Source organism: Pipistrellus hanaki, assembly GCF_964339955.1.
Source record: "Pipistrellus hanaki genome assembly, chromosome: 15".
Lineage (NCBI taxonomy): Eukaryota > Metazoa > Chordata > Mammalia > Chiroptera > Vespertilionidae > Pipistrellus > Pipistrellus hanaki.
In genome coordinates, this window is record NC_140517.1 from 44,109,129 (window position 1) to 44,126,665 (window position 17,537).

A 17,537-nucleotide genomic window follows, 5' to 3' on the forward strand; every position below is an offset into this window, starting at 1 on the left:
TGACCCCTAACCGCCTCTGCCTTGCCCCTCACCACCGTGGCTTTTTCCGGAAGGATGTCCAGAAGATATCTGGTTTCACTAGCGTATTACCCTTTTATTAGTATAGATAAGGAGGGTGGCGTTTCTGAGCTCCAATAAACAAATTGTCTTGGCTAACCTTATCATTAATTATTTTCCCTCTTATTGCTGGCACCTTGGAACAAGGAATGAAAGATTCAGGAATGAAAGAGGAAGGAGAGTGTGGTCTCCAAAGCCCAGCTAAGCACAGGCCCCTGCATACAGCAGGCGCCCAGCTCATGCTTAGTGAATGATGGGCTAAATTAATTCCCTGTTCCTAAAGACTGTGTGGGGACGGCTCCCATTTCACAGATCAGGAGCGAAGCGGGGAAAGGAGCCCCGCCACCCGCGGGGTGCATCTCAGGACGCAGACACCTGCCCCCCGGAGTGGGGTGGGGAGGGGAAGGCAGAACCTTGCAGACCCTCCAACACCCCGGGCCCAGCTGGGGGCGGGACTTCAGGCCACTGCCTTTTGGATTGCACCATCTTCCATCTGCTAGAGGGAGGGATCCGAGAAGTTCCTGGCACCTCCCCCCGGTCGTCTGCCATTCTAGCCACAAAGATGATGATTTGTTTCTCTAGAAACAAATGCGATTTCTCCTTATCTCTTCCCGCCTCGACCGCTCCACGCGGCCACACATTTCAGGTTTCCCCCCCCCGCGCCACCCCGCAGTGGCTCTTCCCAGTTTGACGCATTGCAGGGAAGGCCGGGCCAATCGCAGCCGCGCTCTCATTTCCGCCGTGGCCGGGGCCCAATAGCGGCGCGGCTCTCACAGGGACGCGTAACGCGCAGCCCACCGTGCCCCTCCGCCGGGAGGGAGCGGTGAGGGTACAGGGGGCGGGGCGCGCGGCGACGGAAAGTAGTCCCGCGGCGGGTGCGCGCGCGCGCGTGCGCGGCCGGCGGCAAACCCGGGCCTGCGGCGGGCGGAAGCGGGAAATTCGCGGGGCCCGCGCGGCGGCGGCGGCGCGGAGAGGGGCGCGGAGGGATCCGCGGGAGGCGCAGTGCGGCCGCACGTGGCCCGGCGCGGCGGGGCGGGGCGGGGCCGGCGCGGCGGGCGGGGCGCGCGCGGCGGCCGTTGGGGGACCGTTGGGCGGGCGGCGGCGCGCGCTGCGGGCACTGAGAGTGGAGGCGCGGACGCGCGGTGGAGCTCGAGCTGCTGCAGCTGCTGCCGCCGCCGGAGGAACCTTGATCCCCGCGCCCCGGACACCCCGGCCTCGCCATGGTGAGTGAGGAGAGGGGGCTGCCCAGGCGGGGGAGGGGGGGGCTCTGAATCGACCCTCGCGGAGCAAGACCCCCTAAGAGGGCGGCTGGACCCCGGACTGGGGGGACCCCCGGGCCCGGGCGCTCGCCTCTGATCCCCTTTCTGCTTCCCCATCGGGGGCATTGGAACCCGGAGCGGTATGTGTGGGTGGTTGAGACTCCAAAAACGGGCATCCGAGCCCTCTAGGGGGGCATTGGGACCCAGGATGGAACGAGGGGACGGGTGGGTCCCCCAAAGGGCTTTTGAACCCAGGATGAGGCGTTAGGTCTCAGACATGCGGGTGCTGGACCCCGGGGGGTCGAGCTGAGCATCACTGGCCGGAAGGAGGCTATTGGGGCCCGGAGGGAGGGGGGCTTTGGGTCCCGGGAGGATGCAGGAGGAGGCTGGGGGCTGGGGAGCTCCCCTAGAAGGCGCGGGGGAGGGGGTCGCTGGGCCTGGGTGGGGATGGGGGTGACTTCAGCACATCAAACCCTGGAGGACAGAGAGGGGGTTCTCCGGGGACCGGCATTGCAGAGGGTGGAGGAGGCAGGAGGCAGGGCCGGGGTGGGTGGCCGTGGAGGTTAAAGGATGCTCCGGAGCCTGCGGGGATGGAAAGGGTTGCGGTTGGGGGGGCGGGGTGATGGTTAAAGGGGGGCAGGGGGGGTGCATGAGTGATTTGGAGGCAGCCAGAAAGGGTTGTGGGGTTACTAGTGGGTTGAGGCTGCTGATGGAGGAAGGGGGGTTGGGTTGGGTTGGGTTGGGGGAAGGGCGGAGCGTTGGGTTCGGGTCCCGGGAGTCGGAGCTGTGCCGGGAGAGAGGTAGGTGGGGGAGGCCTGGGCGGGGCGGTGGGCGGAGGCGATGAGTGACAGCGGGTGGGTCTGGGCCGGGAGGCAGAGGGGGGTTCGCTCCCGGGGAGTCTCCAGGGAGAAGCGGGGACAAAGACGGCCGGGGCTGGGTGGGGAGTGGGCTGCACAGTGGGTAGGGAGGGGTTCTGCGGAGGAGGGGGGCCCCCTCCAGGAAGAAGGGGCCGGTGCCGGCCCCATTGCGCACTGAAGCCACGTGAAGTGGGGTGGGGATCGGGGCGGAGGGTGCATCAGCTGAACCAGCCTTTGAAGCCCCAGCCTCGCCCTCACTGCCCCTGCAGCCCAGGAGAGCCGCCTTTCCCAGCAGGAGGCTGGCTCGGGGCCCCCGGCTCCTCCGGCTCCGCATCACAAATCCCAAATCCCCGCTCTCTCGCTCGCTCGCACAAATGACAGTGCGGTGCCTTGTGGCCTCCGTGCCTGCTCCGTGGCCTCGGGGCGGGAGGACCTCAGGAGGCACCTGCCTCAGCCCGCGGCCCTCACAGCGGGCCTCTGCTCATTCCCACCGCCGGCCCGGAGAGAGCCAGCTTCTCCCTCCCCCTCAGCACCGTCCTCCCAGCCCAGCCTCCCCGACCGGCCTCGGACCCGGCGCAGACTCCTCCCTGGCCAGGCCGGGAGGCCGTGGGCCAGGTCTCACCCCGCTGACGCGGACTGGGGCCCCTGTCGCTGTCCCCACCGTCCCCGCAGAGCCTGCTGAAGGGCCAGGAGGCCCCGCTCCCACACTGGCCCGCCGGTTTCTCTCTCCGGCTGCGATCGCAGGGCTGGGAGGACCAGGCGCTGGGAGCGGACTTTGGCCGGAGAGCTGGGCTCCTCCCGGCCGGTGAGGGGCCCCGGCCCCGGTCTCTGATCTCACCTCACTGCTCGGGCGCTGCCCGGGCCGGGCGAGGCAGAGAGATGCCGGCCTCCCTCCTCCCTCCCCCGCCCCACGCTGTTTCCTCGTCCAGCCCATTGCTGGAGCCCAGGAGGAGGAATAGGAGGCAGGAGCCCAGCTGCTTTATTTTAGAAGCAGTTTTGGTAAAAGCTTAGAATCTGCAGTTCTGGAAAGGGAAGCCGCCCTGAGCACGGTCCCCACTTCTCAGGCCGCAGCCGGACCCCTGGGGCGCCCTGCACCCAGCGGGGCGCCCTGCACCCAGCGGGCGGGGGTCCCGGCCTGACCGGCCGCAGGCGGAGCCACGCCTGTTTGCAGCGGCCTGGAGCGGGCTGGCAGCCTCCTCTGCGCTCAGCTCCTTCCAGAACCCGCCCAGCTTCAGGGCCCCGGCCCGGCCCCTGACAGCACCCCCGGGCGGGGGATTTGGCTGGGGCGGGGGCTGCGAGGCCGGAGAGGATGGAGCAGGTGGCATGGCGGCCCTCTTCCCCGGCTGCCGCTCGGCTCTCCATCTTCCTCCCCCCTCCCCCGGCATCGCCTGGGCTCGTAACCAGAGCCCGTCCTCCCGTCTCACGTTCCCCAGCAGCCTCCTCAGGTGGCGGGATCTGGGGATCAGCCCGGGCCCCTTTCCCCTCCAGAGCCAGGGCAAGAGGCGAGAGAAGGGGCCGTGGGCCTGAGTCTGATGTTAATCCTCTCCTGAGCTGCTTTTTCCATTGCTTGGGGGGGGGGGGCATTGATGTGAGAGAGCCCTATCGACTGCTTGCCTCCCTCATGTCCCCAACCGGGGTGGGGAGCGAACCCACAATCCAGGTGTGTGCCCTTGTCAGGAACCGAACCCGAGACCCTTTGGTCTGAGGGCTGGTGCTCTAACCACTGAGGGACACTCGCCAGGGCCCAAGTTTTTTATATGTATTTTTGGGGATGGGGGCGGTAATTCTTAGATATTTTCCCATTGATTTTTAGGGAGAGGGAAAGACAGAGAGAAACATCGATTGGTTGCCCCCTGCACAAACCCCAACCAGGCCCGGGCCAGGGAGGAGCCTGCAGCCAAGGTGCATGCCCTTGACCGGAACTGAACCTGGGACCCTTTGGTCCGCAGACCAACGCTCTACCCACTGAGCCAAACCGGTCAGGGTGAGAGTCTTTTTAAGGCAATGCAGAGTGTCTCCCTTTGGCCTCTGAACCTCTGTTTAGACTTTGGACTTTTCTAGAATGTGCATGTATTTCCTTCTTCCCCCTCCCTTAGACATCTTTCCTCTGTAACCATCTCTTTGATTTCCTCTTCCTTAGATTCTGCCTATTTGGGGCTTGGCCTCAAATTCCCCTTCCCTTTGATTTAAGAGAGAGAGAGAGAGAGAGAGAGAGAGAGAAATTTTTAGACCGGTTTTAAGAAATGTGGCCATTTCTAATATTTAGGACGGGGTCAGGTTTGGGGTAGTTTGCAGCTCCCGGGAAGCCCGGCGCCTCTGTAGCATAATGCAGACGCAGTAGTTAGCATCGGTGTGGGCACTCAGAGAGCCTGCCGCAGACTTGGAGCCTCTCTCTCCTCATTGTGAACGGAAGCCGGGAGGGGGCAGCTCTGGACCCACGGGGTCTGGGAAGGTGGTGCCTTCCTGGCCCCGTTCACAGAAGCCAAGGAAAATGGACCTCTTTGCTGCCTAAATGGAGCTAAACGTAGGATCAGCCCCCCACCTGGTCCTCCCACAGGATCCCTGCACCTGGCTGGCTCTCCCCCACCCGCCCCCAAACCCCAGCCTCTCCCCACCCGCCCCCAAACCCCAGCCTCTCCCCCACCCGCCCCCAAACCCCAGCCTCTCCCCCACCCGCCCCCAAACCCCAGCCTCTCCCCCACCCCGCCTGCAGCAGCCGCTGCCTGCCACCCACTGGCCGCCTCCCAGCAGCCAGGCTGCAGAGGGTTAAAGACTGCAGCGCAGCGGGAGCTGATGTTAGTCCTGTAGCCTCTGCCACCGCTGCTGCCGCCTGCCGCAGTCCCTCCTCCCCAAAAGCACCAGAGCGGAGGAAGCCCTGTGCCATCCTGTGTGCCAGGGAGGGAGCAGCTGCCTCCAGCCTGACCAGGGCTCCTGCCGGCGCTCAGCCGCCGCGTGGGGGACTCTGCCAGTTGGGTGCGCTGTGCTGGACTTAGCACCTCCCAGTAGCTGACACAGAAACCAGCAGAGCCCCGGACGCCGCCGCGGCCCTGCCCCAGGATGGCCTGCTTCGGTTTGGAGCTTCCAGAGCCACTTGGTTAAGCCTCTGGGCAGCTGCTCCCTTCACGCAGCCCGGCCCGGCGCAGCCCTGACTCGGGCAGACCTGCGCTGGGCGGGTCAGCTGCAGCCCGCGGAGCTGGCATCTCATCGGGCCCCGTGTCGGGCCAGCCTGGTGTCCTGCCCACCTGCGTCCCCGGCTTCTTGAATCACAGACTTGATGCCAGGCCCTAACTGGTGTGCCCCGGTGCCCCCAGCCACGCAGAGCTGGCTCTCCGGGGCCGGGCAGAGCCAGGGGGTAGTCGTGGCCACCAGCCCGGCGGCTGACTTTCTCCTTCTGCTTTTCCAGGCTGACCAGCTGACTGAGGAGCAGATCGCAGGTGAGCGTGCCCCCCGATCCCGCCTCAGGAAGGCCTCTGCGTGCCCAGCCACCTCTTCCTCCGCGGGAGTGACCCTGACAGACACCCGTGTGCCCATCGCTGGGGCGGTGCCTGTGCTCAGTGTTCTAACCCCGTGCGCCGGTAGCACCACACCCCACGGGCCCGAGGCAGCACTAACCAGACAGCCAAAGCCGAGACCCCTCCTGGCTGCGGGTCATCCGGGGCCTTTTGCTCAGTGGCTGCCGGGTGGACCCAGCTGTGTGTCCGGCTCAGCAGGTGGGCTCCTGCCTCCCTGTCCCTCGTCAGGACCGCCCAGCAGCTGCCCTCCCCCCCTGCACCTCCCTGCACGCAGCACTCCGCGTTCTCTGCCTGGGCAGCAGCTTCATCTCCAGTCCCCTCGGAGAGGCCTGCCCTCATCCCTCTGAAACAGCCTCCCTTTCCTCCTGTCAGGTCACTGTTTACCTCCTTTCCTCCTGTCAGGTCACTGTTTATGGTGGGGCACTGTTTTATGATGCCCTTACCTGCTGGGCCTCCCCCCTGGAGCTGGTCCCTGGGGCCTCGGTGCCTAGCACTTCTCAGGCGCTCTGTGTGTGTGTGTGTGTGTGTGTGTGCAGGCGCTCCGTACGTGTGTGTGTGTGTGTGTGTGTGTGTGTGCAGGCGCTCCGTACCTGTGTGCAGGTGGACAGATGAGCAAGGGCCCGCCTCGTCCCTCCCTGTGTGTCCCCCTCCTCCCGAAAGGCCGGAACGGCCGCAGCTGCAGGAACTGTGTGGCTGAGTGGGCTTCCGGGTCCGCTCTCCCCCGGCGGAGCTGCCTGAGGACAGAGACCGCCCCGGGTCTCCATAGCCACGGCCGGCACAGGCGGGAGAGGGTCAGAGATAGGCCCTCGGCCGCAGCAGCCCAGCCCGCAGCCTGCCGTCCAGTTGGCTGGGCGGTGACAGTCCTGGGCACCCTGCTTCCCACACGTCAGCCCCAGCGGCTGCGGAGACCCCCTGAGGCACCAGAGGACCGCCTTGTTCCGTGATCATGAGCTCAGGGCGCACATGTGACCCACTCGCAGCCCCCGTGCCCCCAAGAACAATGAGGGGGGTCCGGCCTCCCCAAGGAGACTGACCATCTCCCCAGGGCCCAGGGCTCCCCTGCACCTGACGCCCAGCCCCCCTCCGCGCCCGTCCCATTAGCACTGTCCTCCCTCCCCCGCCCACGCCGCTGGGAATAGGCTGCGGGCATCTGCTCTCGGGGGTTGGGGTAGAGTGCCAGGCGCCAGAATGGGCTCCTCCCGCTCCTGACGTCCCCAGCTGTGGCCTTCCCACTCGGTGCCACCGCTCCTCATCCTCCTGCCTGGCAGCCGGCCTTCCTCCCCGCCCCCGCCCCCCACGCACCGGCCGGCAGCTGAGCTCTGCCGGGCGCTCGCTCCTCCCCCGGAAGCCGGAGCGCCGGGCCCAGGGCCCCAGGGAGCGGGCTGGCAGTACCAGGCGAGGGACACTGCCGACCGGAGGCGATCTGCAGCCTCCCCTCCCGCCGACCCCTCCCTCCCCGCCCGCCGACCTTGGCTGGCACACTTCATCCCCTCCGTCACACTGGTCCATGGCATCCTCTGAGGGAGGGGCCGGTCCAGGGGCCATAAGAAATGTGAAATCGGCCGAAACCGGTTTGGCTCAATGGATAGAGCGTCGGCTTGGGGACTGAAGGGACCCGGGTTCGATTCCGGTCAAGGGCATGTACCTTGGTTGCGGGCATATCCCCAGTAGGGGGTGTGCAAGAGGCAGCTGATCGATGACTCTCTCTCATTGATGTTTCTATCTCTCTATCTCTCTCCCTTCCTCTCTGTACAAAATCAATAAAATATATTTAAAAAAAAAAAAAAAATGTGAAATCGTAGGACAGCCGGCCCCTTCCCTCTGTCCTCCCTGAGCGGGGCAGGTGCTCAGTAAGTGCTGACGGAAGGAAGAAGGGAGGAAGGGGCCTGGGCTGGAGCCCCAGGCGGTTCTGGTGTCTGTAGGTGGGCACAGCCTCACCTCCAGGGAGTCAGCATCCCAGCATCAGGGCTTCGGCGGCCTCCAGCTTTGACTCCTCCTTTCGCCCCCAGAGTTCAAGGAGGCCTTCTCCCTTTTCGACAAGGACGGGGACGGCACCATCACCACCAAGGAGCTGGGCACGGTGATGCGGTCCCTGGGACAGAACCCCACCGAAGCGGAGCTGCAGGACATGATCAACGAGGTGGACGCGGATGGTGAGCCCCCTCCTCCGCCCGCCCCCTCCCCCCGCCCCGCGGGCACAGGGCCTTCCCGGGCAGGGCTGTGGTCCTCCAGGCCCGGGCCAGGGGTTCCCAACGCCTTCTCCACCGCAGGGAACGGGACCATCGACTTCCCCGAGTTCCTGACCATGATGGCCAGGAAGATGAAGGACACCGACAGCGAGGAGGAGATCCGAGAGGCCTTCCGCGTCTTTGACAAGGTGAGCAGCCTCTCCCGGGCGGGCGGCTCGGGGCGCGGGCGGGGGCAGGCAGGCGGGGCCCCGGATGCACGGCACAGCCAGAGCCCCGGAGCCACTGCCTCCAGGCCCCCAGCCCCCGCCGCCCCTCCTCCGCCTGCCCCTGCCTCCCGCTCAAAGCCTTTCCTGTGCCAACGCCAGGACGGTAACGGCTACATTAGCGCGGCAGAGCTGCGCCACGTGATGACGAACCTGGGTGAGAAGCTGACCGACGAGGAGGTGGACGAGATGATCAGAGAGGCCGACATCGACGGCGACGGCCAGGTCAATTATGAAGGTGAGCTGGCGCGGTCGGGCTCCGGGGTCCTCCTGTCGGAGGGGCCGCCAGCCGTCCCCGCCCCCCTGACCCTCTCTCCCGCTTTCCCTGCAGAGTTTGTACAGATGATGACCGCAAAGTGAAGGCCGGGGCAGCTGGCAATGCCCATTCTCTTGATCTCTCTTCGCGCGCTCTCTTCAACACTCCCCTGCGTTCCAGTTCTAGCAAACACCACTCGATTGACTGAGAGTCTGATAAACAACAAAAGATTTGTCCCAAGCTGCATGACTGCTCTTTCTCCTTCCTCCGAGTCTCCTCCCACGCCCTCATCTCTGCCCTGCCCTCCCTCCCCTCGGCCTCTGCGGGGCCTGAGGCTTTTACACGGTGATTCCCCGTCCCCCGGGGGCCCCTGCTCTCCTCCTGCCCGGGTGGCTCTCTGTTTGGTTTGTTCCCTCTGTTTGTCATCTTATTTGGGGTGCCGGATGGCTTCCAGCCCTGTCCAGGGACCTGCCCGGGAGGGGACGCGGCCCGCACCCAGGCAGAAAAGCTCGCCTTTGTCTGTGCATGCAACCAGCCCTGTGATCCGTGTGCAAATCCCAGCAGCCTTTGGGGCAGGGGTGCTGAGAGGCGCTCCGGAGGACGGGGGGTGTGGGTGTGGATGTGGCTCCGGAGGGGGTTGGGGGTGAGAGGGAGTCTTAGTCTGGAAGCTGGCATTCTTTTCCCACTTGAGGGGCCAACTCAGAAAGGGACGGACCGCGGGGACGGCACTCGGACCCACTGGCTGATATTCCAAAACCACCCGATTGGCTTCCTGACGCCGGTCTGGGTGGGACCGCTCGATTGGCCACTCTGCAAACCGTACCTGCCCAGACCTGCGAGTTCCCAGAGTTTCCACCGCGATCGCCAGCTGTTCTGTAAATACCTGGTGCTAACACCCCACCTCCCTCCCGCCGCACCCACCCGACCGCCCACAGGAGGTCCCTCCGGGGCCGGGCGGGGATGGTCGCTTTGTCACACTGGTCATACTGTCGTTTCTTTCTTTACGCCCCTGAGAACGTTCAGTTTTACCAGAAAACCATGCCGGGCTAGCTGAAGGGTGTGGGGAGGGAAGATGCACCCCACACGCTCTCGAAAAAGCACCTGCAATAAACACACTTGTGGGCCCGCGGCCCCTCCAGCTTCTCCCTGGCGACGTGGCTGCTCCCTCAGTGTGCGCTGCCTCTGCCCCGCCCGCCTCCCCGCCCCTGCCTGCCCCCGCCCCGCGGAGAGCATGATCCGCGACCTCGCTTCTGGCTTCGCCTCTGGGACAAGTGAGTCAACGTGGGCAGCTGGGTCGTCTGGGTGGTTCTGTTTCGTTCTCCCTTTTCCGTTCGTTTCTGTGCCCCTGCCCCAGGTCGGTCACGTGGCTTTCTCTGGGACCTGCCAGCTTGGAGAATCTTGTCGCCCACCCTCTGACCCGCCTCCGGGGCCGGGAGGGGGCGGGGCGGGGCGGGAGACCGGCCCGGAGCTGAGGGGAAGGGCAGGCAGGCGTGAAGCTGTGGACATTTCCGAGTGTTTGGGTTTGGGTTGTTTTGTTTTTTTAAACCGGGCAATATTGTGTTCAGTTCAAGCTGTGAAGAAAAATATATATCAATGTTTTCCAATAAAATACAGTGACTACCTGATTGGCTCTGGCCCTCATCTTGGTTTCTGGGCCTGGGGCCCGCCGCCCTGGCCGGGAAGAGCCTTCGCTCCCTGCTTGCTTCGAGACGGCCTGGCCAAAACCGGTGTGGCTCAGTGGATGGAGCATCAGCCTGCAGACTGAAAGGTCCTAGGTTCGATTCCGGTCAAGGGCGTGTACCTTGGTTGCAGGCACATCCCCAGTGGGGGGTGTGCAGGAGGCAGCTGATCGATGTTTCTCATTGATGTTTCTGGCTCTCTATTCCTCTCTTTTCCTCTCTGTAAAAAAAACAATAAAATATATTAAAAAAAAAAAAAACTTGGCCTGGCCACTGCAGCCACAGGGATTCCGAGTCAGAGTCCGGATCCCAGCTGGACCGCAATCGCTGAAGGCTGGTCAGCCTTGAGTGACCACCACAGGCCAGCACCGGTGTGTACCTGGGCCAGAGACCAGCCCCCCCTGGTGGGGGACGTAGGACGTCAGACGGTAAGACAAGAACTGAGGAGGAGTGTCAGGCCCTGACGGGGGGCGGGGGGGGTCTCTGTCCCCTGGGGAAGGGGTGGCGTTCACGGAGGGAGCCGATGGCAGGCAGGTGCTCAGTGGTCCTGAGCTGGAGAGGGCACAGAACTAACACAGAGCAACTGCAAACTGCAGACAGCTCCTTAGCATCCCTGAGGTAAGGGGACAGAGGGAGAGCTGCACCCCGGCAGTGTGGCTCAGTGCAGAGAGTGGACTGGAGGGTCCCAGGTTCAATTCCTGGTCAGCGCACATGCCCAGGTTGCGAGCTCAGTCCCCAGTGGGGGGCGTGCAGAAGGCAGCCGATCAATGATGTTTCTATCTCCCTTTCTCTCTGAAATAAAAATTTTCTACCCAAAAAAAGGCCTGCAGCCCAGCCGTGCTCTAGGAGAGGGATGTTACAATCTGTGGGGCTTTTCCCACACACAGCACCCTTCTCCTGTGCAGACCTGCCTCTCGCATTCACACTGACCACAGGCTGGGCAGGAGGCAACGGAGACGGAGCTGAGGGGTGAAGGGACTCCGCCTGGCCTTGGAGGATGGGGAGCCTGGCAGGGCCCAACCCCAGGGCCCCAGCTGCTTGGGGGCCCCCCCCCCTTTTTAAGTTTTTTTTAGTATATTGTATTTTTATTGATTTCAGAGAGGAAAAGAAACATCAATGATGAGAGAAAATTAGTGACCAGCCACCTCCTGCACGCCCCACACTGGGGATCGAACCTACAACCTGTGCATGTGCCCTGACCGGGCATTGAACCCTGACCTCCTGGTTCATGGGTCAGTGTTCAACCACTGAGCCACACTGGCTGGTTGGCCGGTTTTAGAGTAAATGATCATTTTTAAACTAAGATGACTTCAGGCAGCCCAGGGACAGCGAGTGACGTCCCTGGTCGCCGTGGGGGTCTGAGATGGGAGCTGCCTTGGCAGCCAGGCCCGGGGGAGAGTCGCCGAGAGAAGGTGGGCTTTGGTGACCCTCAGAACGGGCTCCGGGCCCGGGCGTGCTCGCTAAGCCATGGGCCACTTCTGTGGAGCAGTGACTTCCCTTCTCTGGCCTCCGTTTACAAAACGAAGAATAGCCCTGGCTGGTTTGGCTCAGTGGATAGAGCATCCAACTGAAGGGGTCCTGAGCTCAATTCCGGTGAAAGGCACATGATCAGGTTGTGGGTTCAATCCCCACTAGGGGGTGTACAGGAAGCAGCCAATCAATGATTCTCATCATGGATGTTTATCTCTCCCTTCCTCTCTGAAATCAATAAAAATATATTTTAAAAATATCTACCTAAGCCCTGGCTGGTTTGGCTCAGTGGATAAAGCATCGGCCTACAGACCGAAGGGTCCCGGGTTCGATTCTGGTCAGGGGCACACACCCAGGGTTGTGGGCTCGATCCCCAGTGGGGGGCGTGCAGGAGGCGGCTGGTCAGTGGTTCTCTCATCGTTGATGTTTCTGTCTCTTCCTCTCCCTTCCTCTCTGAAGTCAATAAAAATATATTTAAAAAATATATCTACCTAAGAAAAACAAAAATCCACCTCAGCCCTAGACGGTGTGGCTCAGTGGGTAGAGTGTCAGCCCGCAGACGGAGGGGTCCTGGTTTTGCTTCTGCTCGAGGGCACGTACCTTGTCTGCAGGCTCGATTCCTTTCCCTGGAATGCAACCAATTCATGTGTCTCTCACATCCATGTTTCTCTGTGTCTCCCACCCCTACTTCCTAAAAATCAGTGGGAAAGTGTACCCTGCTGAGGATTAACGAAGTTTTACCTATATATACACCTCCGAGGGCTGTGCAAACACTTTCTGGATATCTCATTTCCCACCCAGGCCAGATTGAACCCCATTGAGGCAGTGCTGTGGCAGAGGCGTGAGGCCTGAGGCAGTGGTAAGGGATCTGACAGTGCGGGGCTGAGGACCCGGGCCGCCGAAGGCCCCTCACCGCACTTCCTGGAAACGCTGAGCTGGGCCTCAAAACCCCCGATCGTTCGGATCCCAATGCCCACGCCGCCACCCACGCCTCCGGGGCCCACATGGCTGCTGCCTATCATCCCCCCCCTTGGGTGCTGTGTTTTGAAAAACGTTTACTTCCAGACAGGCCAAGTGATTAAATAAATCATGACTTCCCTATCCCATTCTTTATTAATCAAAGACGGAGCACTCGGAGCTTCTGATGGGCTCAGGGAGCTGACTCAGCCCAAAGCAGAGACGCAGGGGGACTGTTTCCAGCTCAGGCCGGCCCACAGACCCGCGGGCCCGGCCGGCAGCCTGTCCTGACAAAGTGACCGGACGAGGGGACACGCCAGGAGGAGCCTAACCGGTGCCCAAGAGAGGGACATCCGGTTTCGCTCACCTCCCTGAGGGCAGTGGCCGTCCAGAGCAGTGGCTCTGGGGCCACTTCCAATGTCATTCCCAGTGCGACCAGCAGGTGGGGCAATGACTGCAGAAGTCCCCCTGAGCGGCAACTGCAGCCGGCAGCCAGGGTGTGTTGCTTGTTAGGCATAAGTCAGTCCCAAGCTAGGAAGACAATGACTAAATAAAATGACCTTAAAGACGAATAAAGCCTCCAAGGGAGAGCGATCCACCCCTGGTGTGTCACTTCCTGACCCCCAGCCCAGCCTGGCACCCGTAGTAATTCTCACACATCATGCTCTGTGCGCCCTCAGTGCGTGTCTAGCTTGTAGCTTTGTGTGTTTGCTGCGTGTGAGTGTTAAGTGGTCACGCCGCTGCATCATGGGCGAGTCAGCCATGCTGCACCCGGCAGGCACACAGCAGCCCCGGGCCCAGAGCAGGCTCAGGGGGGGTTGCATTGAGTCAGTGAATGAATGAGAGGCTCCAGAAGGGAGGCATTTGCCCGGCCGGTGTGGCTCAGTGGGTTGGCATTGTTCCGTGAACCAAAAGGCCACTGTTTTGATTCCCAGTCAGGGCACGTGACCAGGTTGCAGGCTTGATTCCCAGGGGGGAGGGCTTGCAAGAAGCAGTCAATCCATGTTTCTATCTCCCTCTCCCTTCGTCTCTCTAAAAAAAAAAAAAAAGAAAGAAAAAATCGCCGAGACCGGTTTGGCTCAGTGGATAGAGCGTCGGCCTGCGGACTGAAGGGTCCCGGGTTCGATTCTGGTCAAGGGCATGTACCTTGGTTGCGGGCACATCCCCAGTAGGGGGTGTGCAAGAGGCAGCTCGTCGGTGTCTCTCTCTCTCATCGATGTTTCTGGCTCTCTATCCTTCTCTCTTCCTCTCTGTAAAAAATCAATAAAATATATATATTAAAAAAATAAAAATAAATTTTAAAAAAATCAATAAAAACATTTTTTAAAAAAAAAAAAAAAAAAAGAAGGAAGGCCAACGTCAGAGCTGTGATCACAACAGAAACCTTCCTCTTGGCTCACTGTCTTCCCAGCCTCGTGCCTCCCGGAAGCCCTCCCCGAGGTCCCCCGGGAGAGCAGGGCCGGGCTGTGTGTCACTGCACCGGGGAAGTCGGCCCTCTGTGAGAGCCTGCTGAGCGAGCACGTGTCCGGCCAGGCAGCTGCAGGAGAGCCGCCCCAGAGTGGGAAAGTGCCAGCGTGCCTGCAGCGGTGATGAAGTCTTCAGGAGGAGGAGGAGGAGGAGTCTGAGCAGGACCGCGAAGGGCCTGGTGCTTTCCGCGGATGGAGAAGGGGACGCTCTTCCAGGAAGGAGGAGCTCATACGCAGAGGTGGCGGCTGGGAGGTCACGGCTCCCTGGGGAAACCGCGGCTGTCGCTGTGGCTGCGCAGAGTGAGTGGGAGTTGGCCCTTGACCCTCGGCCTCGGGGCCGTGGGAGCCCTGGAGCCTGGAAGCAGAGGAGTGTCCGCGCGGACAGGACCGTCCGGGCGGGACCTTGGCAGTGAGCAGAGGCTCGCGGACAGGGAGGCCAGGACACCGGCGGGGGGACAAGTCACCCCGGAGGCCGGCGGTGGCCGGGGTGGGTTGTTTGAAACCCCTGACCTGGCGGACAGTGTGGACGCCTAGGCCAGCGGTGGTGGATGGTGTGGAGGAGGGCGGACTCTGATGTGAGGCCGGTGGTGAGAGCCAGCAGGAAACTGGCTTCAACACTTCATCCTCCTCCCCTCCCCTGACACCGCAGCTGACACGGCAGCTGACAGCTGGGCGTGATAACAGCTCCCGCCTCAGGCCAGCATGCTGCGGGTCCCGTGCGAGGGCTGGCCTTCGTTTTTATTAAATGCACTAGGGGCCCAATGCACAAATTCGTGCACCATAAAAGGAACCGGGCCACGAGGCTGCAGTGGGCACAGGGGCGGGTCTCAGCCCATCCTCTGCGCCCCTGCCCGGCCCCTCCCAGGCCCTTGTCTGCCCACAGCCCCCCTCCCGCTGGCACCACTCCCACACGCGGATGGCACTGGCCTCAATCACTCAGTGCCTGCTGTCAGCAGGTGAGAGCAGTGGCTGCTGCCCTGATCGCTCCTCAGAAGCAGGGGAAGGTGGAGAACCCTCAGGAGCAATCAGGGCCAGGTACCACATGATTGGGACTAGCACCAGGCGTCAGCAGCGGGTGTGAGCAGCAGATCTGATGCCAACTGCAGGTGTGAGCAGGGTTGGCATTGGCAGTGGGTACAAGAGGCTGTTGCTGGCCTCCATCACCCCTCAGCAGCAAGGGGAGGTGGAGAAGTCCTGAGGGGTGATCGGGTCAGCAGCCACTGACAGCACCAAGAGATTGGGGCCAGCGCCAGGCTCAGGACCACAGCGAGCGGGAGCAAAGAATTTTCAGTAACCACCAGAGGCTCACCCCGATGACAGTGTCTGGTGCCCCACCTTGGCCTGGCACCCCCACAATGCTTGCCATGTTCTGTGCATGCCCCCTGGTGGTCAGCACATGTCATAGCGACTGGTTGTTCGGTTGTTCCACCATTCGATCTATTTGCATATTAGCCTTTTATTATATAGGATTTTAATTGATTTCAGACAGTAAGGGAGAGGGAGAGAGAAATGGAAACATTGATGAGAGAGAATCAATGATGAGAGAGAATCATTGATCCGCTGCCTCCCGCACACCCCACACTAGGGATGGAACCTGCAATCCGGGCATGTGCCCTGACCAGGAATTGAACTGTGACCTCCAGGTTCATAGGTCGATGCTCAACCACTGGGCCACGCCGGCCACCCTGAGGCCGGGTGGAAAGCATTGACCCACCTTCAGGGCAGCACAGAGACTGGAGGGAGCGGCCCCCTGGATGGCAGCCCCTCTCCCTGCTCCCGCCCTCTGCAGCCCCTCCCCCCTCCCCCTCCACCCCCAGGGGCCCCTGTGGGTGAGCCCCCACTGAGTCTGGGCCGTGTTCGCTGACAAAGACTGGACCCCACCAGACGTTTCTTCACCTGTTTTTGTACAATTCAACTTTATTATGAAATTCAATATCATCTATAATAATAAAAGCATAATATGCTAATTAGACCAGATGTTCTTCTCGACGAAGCTGGGGCTTCGAGGAAGCCCAGGTCCTGGGTTCCAGAGGGAAGTCGGAGCTGGCAGCTAGGGGAAGGAAGGCCTACTCTTGCATGAATTTCGTGCACTGAGCCTCTAGTATATAATAAAAAACGAATTTGCAAAACTCTGGGGGGTTAAGGCATGTATGGGAGTGGCGGGGGGAGCAATGGTAAGGTATGTACTCATGCCAAAACCAGTTTGGCTCAGTGGATAGAGCGTCAGCCTGCAGGCTGAAAGGTCCCAGATTCGATTCCGGTCAAGGGCATGTACCTTGGGTTGCAGGCGCATCCCCAGTGGGGGGTGTGCAGGAGGCAGCTGATCGGTGTTTCTCTCTCATCAATGTTTCTAACTCTCTATCCCTCTCTCTTCCTCTCTGTGAAAAATCAATAAAATATAAAAAAAGAAAAGAAATTAAAAAAGAAGATATGTACACATCTAATACCTTAATTTAAAAAAAAATGGAAAAAGAAACTAATTTGCAAATCAACCCAACAGCAGAATGACTGGTTGCTATTATGTGCACTGACCACCAGGGGGCAGATATTCAACGCAGAAGCTGCGCCCTGGTGGTCAGTGGCTCCCTCAGGGGGAGCACCGCTCAGCCAGAAGCCAGGCTCACGGCTGGCAAGCATGGTGGGGGTGGCGGGAGCCTCTCTCAGCTCCTCGGAAGCACTAAGGATGTCCGACTGCCAGATTAGCCCCACTCCCCACGCCCCGGCCTAAGCCGGCAGTCAGACATCCCCCGAGGGCTCCCGGACTGCGAGAGGGTGCAGGCCTGGCTGAAGGACACCCCCAGTGCACCCATGTTGTGCATCAAGCCTCTAGCATCTTATATTCCCTTTGTCAAGACCGCCTTAAAAATTTCTACACACTCCATTTTTCCATTACATTTGTTTTTTTATTGTGGTAAAACGCCCATAAACAAAAAAATGTATCGTTTTTTTACCATTTTAAAGTGTGCAGTTCAGAGAGACATTCGCTACATTCACCGCGTTATGCAACCACAACTCTCTGGCTCCGGAACACTTTCGTCACCCCGAAAGGAAACCCCAAACACGTTAGGCAGCCCACCTGACCTACGGTAACCTCCCCCAGACACCCATGCTCTCCTTCGATACGATTAGAAACACGGAGGAAAATGTCAGGACAACGGAGCAAGCGCTGCTTTGTTGTCAAACCACGTTGGCCCAGCGAGCCAAAGCCCAGCCCGCAATGCCAGCAGCAACAAGAGGACCTTCCTGTTCTCCACTCCAGGCCCTGCGGGGCGAACAGGGGGGGGAAGGCGGATAGCCCTCAGCACAATCCCTCAGCGAAGTACGGGGTTACGATCCCCTTCAAAGGAAGCCAAGGAACCAGAGAGGCAGAGTCACTGTCCCCACAAGGGAGCTGGGCTGCAGAGATAGGCCAGCCCCGCCCACAGGCTGGCTTCCTCCGTGCTGTGTGGCTGCGGCTGGTTAACTGCCCGCTCTGGGCCTGGACTCCGGCCCCCGGGAAAGGCTGTAAAGGCGGGCGGGAGTGAGAGGGAGCCGCTCACAGCTCACAGCTCACAGCTCACACCGAGGAGGAC

General features: G+C 61.4%; 1 protein-coding gene across 1 annotated transcript; it reads left to right on the plus strand.

Annotated features, from left to right (window-relative positions):
* The first annotated feature begins 1,096 nt into the window (after positions 1–1,096).
* On the plus strand, positions 1,097–10,018 carry CALM3 (calmodulin 3). Its single transcript, XM_084906274.1, has 6 exons — positions 1,097–1,280; positions 5,577–5,607; positions 7,695–7,838; positions 7,956–8,062; positions 8,240–8,375; positions 8,469–10,018. The coding sequence occupies exons 1-6, from the start codon at positions 1,278–1,280 to the stop codon at positions 8,495–8,497; spliced, it is 450 nt and encodes a 149-aa protein (XP_084762400.1). The 5' UTR covers positions 1,097–1,277; the 3' UTR covers positions 8,498–10,018.
* The last annotated feature ends 7,519 nt before the right edge of the window (positions 10,019–17,537 follow it).

What these genes read in the sequence shown, in the direction of transcription:
- CALM3 (XM_084906274.1), top strand. An exon ending in CAACGAGGTGGACGCGGATG is followed by an intron (nt 7,839 to 7,955) that starts GTGAGCCCCCTC and finishes TCTCCACCGCAG; the next exon opens with GGAACGGGACCATCGACTTC. An exon ending in CGGCCAGGTCAATTATGAAG is followed by an intron (nt 8,376 to 8,468) that starts GTGAGCTGGCGC and finishes CTTTCCCTGCAG; the next exon opens with AGTTTGTACAGATGATGACC.